This window comes from Ciconia boyciana, chromosome 10 (genome assembly GCF_034638445.1).
Source record: "Ciconia boyciana chromosome 10, ASM3463844v1, whole genome shotgun sequence".
Lineage (NCBI taxonomy): Eukaryota > Metazoa > Chordata > Aves > Ciconiiformes > Ciconiidae > Ciconia > Ciconia boyciana.
The window spans coordinates 39,210,317-39,220,988 of record NC_132943.1 but is presented as its reverse complement, the minus strand read 5'-3'; the positions used below and the strand labels follow the sequence as shown (position 1 = coordinate 39,220,988).

General features: G+C 43.3%; 1 protein-coding gene across 1 annotated transcript in view; it reads right to left on the bottom strand.

Moving 5' to 3' along the window:
• Nucleotides 1–825: 825 nt before the first annotated feature.
• Nucleotides 826–10,672, bottom strand: part of CPS1 (carbamoyl-phosphate synthase 1) — a 97,409-nt gene continuing 87,562 nt past the window's right edge. The window contains exons 35-38 of the mRNA XM_072874272.1: nt 5,290–5,349; nt 4,193–4,305; nt 3,510–3,639; nt 826–2,250 (exon numbers count right to left, since the gene is read on the bottom strand). Coding sequence (XP_072730373.1) covers nt 2,152–2,250; nt 3,510–3,639; nt 4,193–4,305; nt 5,290–5,349 — 402 coding nt within the window. The 3' untranslated portion in view covers nt 826–2,151. The remainder of the gene's footprint in view (nt 2,251–3,509; nt 3,640–4,192; nt 4,306–5,289; nt 5,350–10,672) is intronic.

Sequence of the window (10,672 nt, the reverse complement as noted above, 5' to 3'; positions counted from 1 at the left end):
GGGTGGGAGGATGTAAGATGACACCAGTTATTAATGGGATTTTTGCCACTGAAAAAAAATGTGGAGGATGTAGTTAGAGTGCTGCTTCACTAACCAACATTAGTCATCCATTTCACGACTGAATGGGTTAACACTTGATGGCTTCGGGCTGTTCTGGAGTTTTGGTTGGTTTTTTTGTTTGTTTTTTTCTTTTTTTCTCTCCTTTTTTTTTTTAATAACATCTCTACTCTAAAAGTGCAAAGCTCTCCCTGTGCACAGCAGGCAGGGTTGTGTTCATCACAAAAGTCAGTACTGAAGAAATGCCCATGACAAGAGCGCTTGGGATGTCAACCAGATCAGAAATAAAGTCCACACCTGGTTCAAAATTTGCTCTTGGCACCTAGCACCAATTGTTCAGAGAGTCCCATGATACCCAAAGGCATCACAGCCTCTGCCCACTCCTTTGCACTTTTCAGTAACAGCTCTCATCAGATTTTATATTCTTCCTGAAATGTTTTAGAATTAATTTTAAAAACCCCAGACTATCTATCCACCCTTATTCTCCCTCTACACTCGAAGCTTTTTGGGACCCAAGGGAACTTGAGAGCACATGTAAGAAGCAGCCTAGGTTTGCTCATCTCCTCAACACAGCCCTAAGTGCACTACTTTCAGTGTTGATAGCTTCAGAAAAAGCATTGCTGGATGGTACCCAGCTCCACCACCATATATCTAGGGCTAGCTGGCAGCGGTATTTCTTGGCAGGGCCTGCAGGTATTGGGGGATACATAAGAGGTAGGTAACTACAAGCTAGCAGTGCCCTGGGTCCAGCGTCTCAGGCAGACAGAGCATGGCTGAAGGAAAATGCTCCACTTTAGCTTACTCTAGCAAGTATCAGAGAAGTTGTCCAACTTTGAATCTTCCTGGCTCCAGGGTGTGCTGTGTACCTACTGCAACATGGGAGAAAAAAAGACAGACACATACATTCCTTAGCTGGTAAACACTTAGAGGCAGGCACTGTACGTGCTGCAGGATGCAGTACCATTGGCCATAGAGCTGCTGAAGTCTTTTGCCACGCAGACAGCAAGTGATAACATGCACCATGTGGCACAGTGGGTGTCTGCTCCATGGACAGCATTTGCAGGCATTGCCAGAGCTGAAAAAGCAGCAGAGAAGGCTGGAGTGAAAGTGAAGGGGTCTCTTAACTGGGAGGGGTAAAGCACTGCAACACTTTCACCTCGTTTTGAAAGGATTCAATTTTAATGCCCACAATCATGGCACAAAATGTTGGACAGCAACACTCAGAAGTCTTTGGGGAGTTCTCCACTTTTGAAGCCAGACACAAAGCTGAGAGAGAGCCTTTATGATACAGGGACAGCCACCTGAAATCAGAATGTTGAACCAGAATTTAAAAAATAATAATAATAACAGCCTGAAGGACTGAGCAGAACTTGGAAGCAATTCCAGGACACATATACAGCTTTCCTCTCCCATCAAATCTACAGGCTGAAGAAGATGATTCTTGGCCAGGGTTAAAAACCAAACAAAAAGTAGCTGCATCATGCCTGTCAGCTGTTGCAGGGAATCATGGGGAATTCATGTTCATCTGTCTTTTAAGAGCTCCTATCATGCTCATCACTGTAGCAGGCATCCATGGTATCATGGGGTGGATCAAGCAGGAGGATGTTTAATTGTTACATAAAGTCAAAATCCTCAATAATCAGCAATGGAAAGAAAGCTACATGTCTTTCTATGGGAGTCTGGGGCCAGGCTCTAGTAGTCCAGCATGAGAATAGCTGGGATTATGGACCCAAGGAAGGTGTTTATAAAGAGGAGCAGGCTTGATTATGAAAAGAAGGAACAACCCCCACATAGGATCATTTGTATCTCCTTTAATCTCCTCTGCTATGGTGGTGTCTGGATCTACCCATCTAGTAAGTAACTAATATTTGATCCTATCTGGAAATGTGGAGAAAATGGTGGAGAGGCTGGGGAGAGGATGGCTTTCCAATGAGCCATCAAAAGTATTGGCTAGGAATTAGTTTGTGTGAGTTGGAAAAAACAATCAGTGCAGATCCTATAAAATACATAGAAAGACGGTTAGGTGGATGATCTGAGATCCCTTCTCTTTTGTGGTGCCAGAAGCAGTAAGATTGCAGGTTGGAGATAGTTCTTCTATGCAGTGTTTCCATTGTCAAACTGTCTGTAGTGGAAGAGACTCCTGGAGTCCAATTTCCCAGAGTATTTGACAGCTTCAGCAAAAAGCTTTGTCACCTGTCAATATAAAGCAGAGGAGGACTGAGCATTGCAAAGCTTTCTGCAGAAGGCTGAGTAATAGAGCAGGCTCCGCAGTTCTACATTGTCACCCTGAGACTACCCTATGCAGGTCCAGTCCTTGAGTCCATCCAATTTCAAGGTGACTGTGCATGGGTGTTGGCTCCAGCCCTCTGGAGCCTGCCTGTCCAGCTGGAGACACGTAGAGGTGCTGGGCTTCTTTGGCAAGACAGCTCTGTCCCATGAGAGCTGTTGTTTCCCTCCAGAGCCCAAGCCTTTAAGAGAACACAGGGTTGTTTTCCTCTCTCAAACGCAGAGATTAAAACTCTGCAATCAAAAGGGTTCAATGAAATGCATCAAGCAGGTGTGGTAATAAATCTTGGATGGAAAGCCCTGTTCTGGTTGTCAGTGTGTGTTTTGCTAGTAGGCAAAGGGTGGGTCTTCAATTTCCATTCCTGATAATCATGTTTGGCATTATCCTGTCTATGAACTTACAGTTTGGCATTCTCTCTGCTCTCCACTCACTCCAATCACAGCAGAAGATTTTGCACAGCTGGACACCAGTTCAAGTCACTGGGTTCCATGTCAGCACCCACTGAAATCAATGGGAATTTGGCTGCTGTGCTTAATGAGAGCCAGATGAGGCTCTTTTGTGACAGTTGAAGCCACTTGCAAAGGAAGTCAAGGTACTGCTGGCAGCAGGAGTCCCACTTTGCATTACTAAATATCTCTTCCCCTATCAGTATGTGAAAGGGGTTTGTCAGGAGCTACAAACACATAATGACTGGCAATTGGGGGCTACAACAGGACAGGCAGCAGTTCCACATGGATGGCACTTTGGAACTCGATTGCCCTAAGGATCATTCAAGAAAGCCCAGCTACATCCTGCTGCAAGGTTTAAGGACCCTACTGGAAAAACATCGCACCTAAAAACTGTTCCCATGCATAACTTAAACAAGTTACAGGCAATCCTGTGCAAGAAGTTTGCTCTGAAGTGAAAATGATATAGCAACAACTTCAGCTGCAGTACAGGACTCAATATTTTCTTTTTTTTTCTTTTTTTTTTCTTTGAGCAATGTTATTTTGTATAGTAGCAAAAAGAAAATACATTCAAACAATTGTGTTGCCATGATTTTCAGGCACATTATTATTTATCAGAGATAATGAGGGTCCAAACACACTGGAATCTAAGGTCACAAGTGCTTGAAAGCTCTGAAGGCTCTTATGACTAAGAGGAGAAAGAACAACATGGGAAGTACCTGGAAATTAGTGAGCAGAGCAATCCCGCTGTCAATAGCCATCCTCCGGATCACATAATTATCATGGACAAACTTGGTGTTGCTGTTAGGCAGGTTAATCACCAGATCTATTTTCCCATCCCTTACCAGCCTGAAGAGACAATACACAAGACAGTATCAGAGTGTGTCTTGCTTAATGAAAATCTATGATGAATAGCACAGGCATGCAGGTAAACAACACTGAAAATTTTCAATTGAGTTTAGTCTTACGTCCCAAGAAAGGAGGGTTGGGGGGTTAAGGCACTAAGCTGCGACTCAGGAATTTGGGCTTTATTTCTGTTCTATTTGGTGATGCAAAGCAATATTCAGCCTTCATACAGCTCAGCACAACTCTATTAAAGGTATGACCGGCTGTCATTAAAAGCTAAATATTCAGATCCCACATACCCTTGCATGAAAATGTAGCATGGAGCAATACATCCAAGCCATATTCAATAGGACTCTTCAATGAGATGTTCATTAATTAAGCTGAAACCTCCCTGCTGTGGCAATTCCAGACAGAATCAGATAAAACAAAACTTTTGGATTGAATCCTAAGTCCCATTAAATCACTGTCATTGACCTCAGCAGGGCCAGCAATTTGCCCCTTGTATTTGCTGTCCTGGATGTTAACAAAAATTCGACAAGGTGAGTATTGCCCTTACCTCCTGACTGAAGGGAGGCTGAGACTCTGGCTTTCCTGCGATGGCCACGCCACAGGATTTGCCGGGATACCATTTGCATTGAGCCAGTCCGAGGTTGCTTCTGTGGCATAAAGCTGTTGAGGGAAAAAAAGGTTACTTACTCTGTGCTTCATAATACAGGAACTTTTCATTTAACTCATGTGGGCCTGACCCAACATGCAGCCTGGTTGTCAGAGATGATTTTGGAGGGCATTTTCCATCACAAGGGTGTCTCTCCATATAGAGACACACACAGAGAACAGCATGACTTTCCCAACTTTCTGTTATCTGTGATTTGCCGATGGATGATAGTCAATGAATGGTAGTAACACATCCAGAAGCAGTTAAGTGGCTTAGGAAAACCTAAATCCCTCTGACTTTCAACAGGGCTTAAGTTCAATCACTTCCCGCCCCTCGCCTTTTTCTTTTTTTTTTTCTTTTTTTTTTTCTTTTTTTTTTTGCCTAGCACTAAGTTTTGAAAGGCAGAACTGTAAATCCAGCAGTTACACTAATGCCACTGAGGAAAATAGTACTTAAACACTTAATACTAAAAAGCTCTCCCCATATTCTGTGGCCATGTTGTTAGTTCCTTTTCAGTAGAGGTACAGATGCAAAATGATGCAGAAGAGTTACAAGAGGGATGTAAACACTACAAATTTCGTATGTCTGCTGCTTGTGAATATCACTGAAGATGAAGCACTGTAAAGATCTTCTCCATATAAAAGGCTTCCCCTTCCTCCCCTCCTGTCATACGTGGCATGTTTTTGGCATTTTTGTTTCTTAGAGAACTTAGAGGAGTTTCTAATGTAACATCTTGGCTGCAGGCTGATAGCAGAGCCAGGATTGTTCTTGCCCTCATGACCTAGTCCTGTTTATTCAATTAAACAATCATGAAAACTTTTAGTTGGGTGATACCTGCTGACTTTATGGGTCACTTAGCTAAAAATCCCTGTTGTACTTCCAAAATGTCCTTTTTCCTCTGCCTCCAAATAAACTCCAATGTTCCCCACTCCTGTAGCAGGCTGAGTACATTTCAGGTTTGGAAAACTCTCTAGCTTTAAATAACTGAAACCACCTACCTTGAAACCTTCCTCATGCAGCAGTTCTGCTATGCTGAGGAATCTGGGGCGGAAGGACTTCTGAAAAAGGAAATTTATTAGATACAGCATCAAAGCTAGGATTTAGAAGTAGTGTTTTGTTGGACAACACAGAGCTCCTACAGACTGCCCTTAAGAGGCAAATACGCCTTTCTGTGCTAAGAGTGTGTTTGTCTGTGTGAGAAGGCATGTCTGAATGTGCATGTACAGTGCCTTTCCAAGAAAACTGTCTGGATCCTGAAGCCCAAGTCACTCCCAGCTAAGAAATATTTTGTTACAGCACCAGGATAAGTGTTCCCATACTAAGTTTGACTGCAACTGCAGAAGATTTACTACTGCATATGAAATATCTGGGCATCTGCCTTCTCAAATACACCAACTAGAGTCTCTTCTGCTCTTATTTAAACATCTTTTCAATCATTGCTCAAACATTTGGCCTTCTCTTCTGGCAGATAAATATATGGACAGGCTTTGGGCTGCCTTTGAATGCTCTGTTTGCAAATTCACATGAAGAAGAGCCTGTGTATATGTGAGTTCATTTCTAACTCCCATGGGCATATAGAAATGGAAAACACAAAACCACTCAGGAGACTGGGACACCCTATTCCCATGAGGACCCGAATGCCCAGGTACTTAGGGCGCCTTTGAAAGACCCTCTCATAATGCATACCCAGATCCAACATAATTTAGAAGAAGTAAAGACGACCTCCTATAGACATCTGCACTTGAAAAGGACATTTTAGAGCAACAGGTGAGTAAAAATTTGATCCCAGCATAACTTTCTTCGGGATGTTGCAGGTACAGCAATGCAAAGATCAGATGCAACACATGCCCTTCTCACTGCCAAGGCAGGCCAAACCTCGTTTTTAACCTTAGCCTGGTCTGGCCATTTGCAAGTAAGATTATTGCAAGTTCCCTTGTCCCTGCTGGAGTTACTGATAGCTTAACCTTTATGGGTGACAGAGCAACATTCTGAAGGGTGAATGATTTCCTATGAAGAAAAGGAGTCAACAGGGGGTTTTTTTCAAGCACTCTGGAAAGAACCTCATTCTGAAAGCCATCTTGTTCTGTACACTAACTGGAAAATATAAATATACAATGTGACAGGGTTGGCAGCTTCCCAGTCAGAGAGAACGGTTCTGCCTTCTGGTCAGGGGGGCTGGCTTTCACAACAGTATTATAAAGTTCTATCAAACATGTACTGAACACTTGTGACACATAAAACAGCCTCTCCATGAAAAGAAATTACAGCTGTCAGCTTGCATCGGAGCAGCCTCAGATTTACAAGCTGGCTGAAAGGACCTGTGTAAGAAACCATTAGTTACTAAAGGTGAAAAGTACAAGCAGATTTATTTAGTGGAAGATATTTATTGTAGGAGAATTGTATTCTTTTTCCTTTATTGGGAAAGTTCTATTTCTTATAACCTCTCTCTCATGTTTGCTAGCATGCCTTGCTATTTGTAAAGGGCTACATCCTCAGTTAATTCAATACAGCTACGCCAGTTCTCACTAAGATCCAGCTCAAAATGAAGCCAGCTCATCTCCTATGATAATCTTGAATTCTGTATCCAAATCCACTGTGGAGCATGCAAAAATTCTGGTACGTAAGGAACCAAGGCAGAAGGTTACCTTGAAACAACAGACTTGGAGTGCTGGGATTTAAAAATAAAATACTCCATCAATGCTTTCCGCATCTCATGGTCACCAGCACAGATGTAAGACAGATGCACTCCATCCCAGAGATATCACTGAATAGCCCAATCAGGAAAGAAAATAAAATGAGCTTTTCAACTCCTTTTGCACAAAATATAAATTATTTAATGGCAGACTCAGGGTTTCAGCATCACATATTTCTCAGAATTGTGAAAAGAAAAGAGGTCAGATTATCAGCTTGCATAAACTGGCCGAGATTCATTTGTCTAACAAGAAAGACATACTCCATCTACCCTAGGAGAGCACCAGGCCTTTAAAATCCTGGGAAGCCTTGACCTGCACAATGTCAGAGTGCTCACAAGTGAAGGACAATCCAGTGGGCTCACGGCCCCGGCTGGCTGCCCAACCTGCCTTGTGCAGTCCTGCAGATGTCGAGGAGCGCTCGCCTGTTTGACCTTAAGGATGATTACTTTGTTAGCAACATTTCTGCGTGGCCCTAGTAGGATTACTGCTGGAACTGCAGCCTGTAAGTACACCAACACGGAAGCCCCTCTGCAAGGCTGGGTTCATTACCTGGGTGTACTGGGACCTGTTTGGACTGCAGATCGCAGCACAGCCATTTGACTCTTGATTTGAAAAATACCCAAGTGATACATTTGCAAGGAAACGAACATCTCCCTCTCTACTATTGTTAACTACATCTATTTGACTTTCACCCTCAAGAAAGCAGCCTCCTCTCACCTCAAAAGAATTAATAGCAGTGACATAAAGGTGCAGTATACTGAATAACCTAAATATGTTGAGCCTAGACACTTTTGAGGGAAGCAGAATTCACCACCTTTTAGCTTCTCATTTCTCTCTTTGCAAGACCTAAAAGTCAAGTCTAAAAATCAGAGCAAGCAACTAATCATGAAGCAACGAAGCCTCCAAAAGCTGGGTATGTTTTGAGTTCACCATCCACTGCAGATGAAACATAGCACCTTCCTCAGAGATAACCAAGTGGGCTGGTATATGTGCTCCTGACAAGAATCAGCCCTGAGTGCACCAGAATAGTTTGCAGAAACCATCCCACAGTTTGAAAGCCAGGAGCCTCTGCCTCGAGAGGGACCTCCACCCTGTCCCCCCCTCACAGCAATGACATTTAAACATTAAGTGATCATGGAGAGGGGCGACCTGGTATCTGTCCTTCTGAGCCTGTATTTCCCCTCTGAGGATACACTGACAACTTGGCCAGTTTGAGGTGCATGACCTCATGTTTGTGATTAAAATGAGAACAACGCTGCTTGTGTTCACAGCCCACCTTGTGCCTCGATCCTTGTGCCTCTTGTTTCTGCAGTGAAGGGCTCCCCTTTCCTCCAGCCTGTAATACTCAGGGAAGACCACTCAGTCTACATGTCAGGTCTAGGTCAGGATTTCAACCTTCCCTTCTTACAAGGCTTTATTTCCCCTCTCTGCCTGCAGACCTGGTGGATTTCAAAACAGACCACTGAAAAGTAGGTAGGTGACAAACTCCAGGAGTGGTGAGGGAGCAATACATGGTTCTCAGCATTTACTTTACACTTCTTGTTTTGGAGTTTAATTATATAAGAAATATGCTGAGATGAAGAGAGACCTTTAAGCAATTGATCTGTTGTTTTCAAGTTTCTTTTGCAGGAAAATGAACTGTAAGCCACTCATTAAAAAGGACAGAATCTTGTTACTTTTAAAAGGTTTGGGGGGTTGAGCTTTTGGGGTTGTTTTTTGGTTTTTTTTCCTTTTTTTTTTTTCTTAAGACCTTTGTACAAAGAACATTTGGCTCAGTTTAACAGATACTGACACAGAACCTACATAAATGCTTTCTATAGCTAAAATTACTCTTTGTTGCCTGTTCCCTTTTAGCTGCTATCAGGAAAATAGGCTTAAATTTTAAACACTGGGCTCTCTCCTTTTTTCTTCTCCTGGCTTTTCCCCTTTTTTATATGCTGTTTAAAACCTGCACTGATTAGATATACAGTAGATATACAGTACCAACAGCCCAGAGTTTCATACTGAACTTTTAAACTTTATCTAGATAGCAAGCAAAGACTTTTCTGCTAATTTAAGGTAACTTAGAGCAACAGCTTCAATCCAGAGATGTGTGTTGATATGTGTATATTTAAGGACTAAGCGGTAATCTGTGTTAGCAGAAGTCATGTTCCTTTCTGGCCAGTTTTCACACACTTCCTTCACATCCTCTGCTGGCACAGACAGCCCAACACATTTTTCACACCCCAGTTGTCTGACAGGAAAATTCATCTATTCTATTTTTTTGTTTTATTGCAATCATGTAGGGCATAAGCTTATTACAAGCACAACAGGCAAATGGCAGGAGGCAATCAGTTGTCTTTATGGGGCCCAAGAATGTTCTAGTTGCAGTGGAAATATCTGAATTTTTTTGAGGAACATACACACATCTCAAAGTTTACAAGTGTATCTGACTTCAGCACCTCCTGCAGTTGGTAACTATCCTGTGATAAAGAACCAACACTTTTTGCTTTTCTGCCTAGCTACCTTTTCATCCTGAAATGCACATCCTCCTTACTGATACAGAACTGTGAATGGTGCAGGGCTGCTCATAAGGCAAACCTATCGGGAACTCCCTCATGTAAAGGCTGTTTGCAGAAGCCATTGCACTGGAGGACATTCCCATGACACCTTTTAAACTTTCTGCCACATATAGCAATTTTGAGGGATGCTGACAGCAAAAGATGAAACCCTAAAGTCCAAGCTCTAGTCTGGTATGGAATCATTGGACCTGCAGAATATGCATCTGAGAGGTAGTTCCTAAGAGGAGAGAGCTCTGGCAAGATACAGAAACCAGAAACATGACTCCACTAATGTAGTGTTGGTTCTTCCTTTCTGAGTTACTTACTCCTAGCTGATAGGAGCTGCATGGTAGGGAACAATATGGGCCATCATCAAACAGGGAAAGGAATAATGGCAGCCATGCCTCTAGGCAGCCAGGAAAGCAGACTGCAGGGTGAAGACTGTTGTCCTTTAATTCCTCGCCCCACTGCACTCAAGTATATTCCCATCGTGACTCCAGTGAGGAGAGGAAGGTGACAGTGCCGTACCTGGTGGAGGTCTCATTGCCTGACAGTGTTACACCGATACCTAGCCCCACAACACCCTAACAACATCATGTTTTCTACACCCTCAGATGATGCTACAGCTCTGCCTGGAACGAAATATATGCATCTGTGGGGAAAGCTTAGCAGGTCCAGCTTTGCAGTATGGAAACTGTCTCACTGTTTTGGGGGGGTGGAGGGGAACTGGTTTCAAAAGGGCAAGAAGCAATGTACGGATGAAGGGAGTTGGAAAATGTCAGGATTGGAAAGTAGCATCCCCAGGGCTCCCATTTGGGTGGAAGCAAGGAGCGGGCTCCGAGTTCTAGCTGGGATGTTTCTCTGAACTGATCACCTACAGGCTTTGTTCCCCGCAGGAAGGTGGCTTCTAACTCTCCCATCCCAGGCCTCTGCTTGCAGCAATCCCGGGGGTTTGCCCCCAGCAAACTTCTGCAGCTCCCAGTAGAAACTATCAGGCACCAGAGGGAAAAAACCAGGTCAGCCCCAGGGAATCCAGTAAAGATCTCTCCATGGTGTTTGTTCCTCACTGTCTTATTGCACTTCAAGACGGACTGCAGAGACACACACTTAAGCCATAAAGACACATGAATGAAAACAAGGCAACAGTT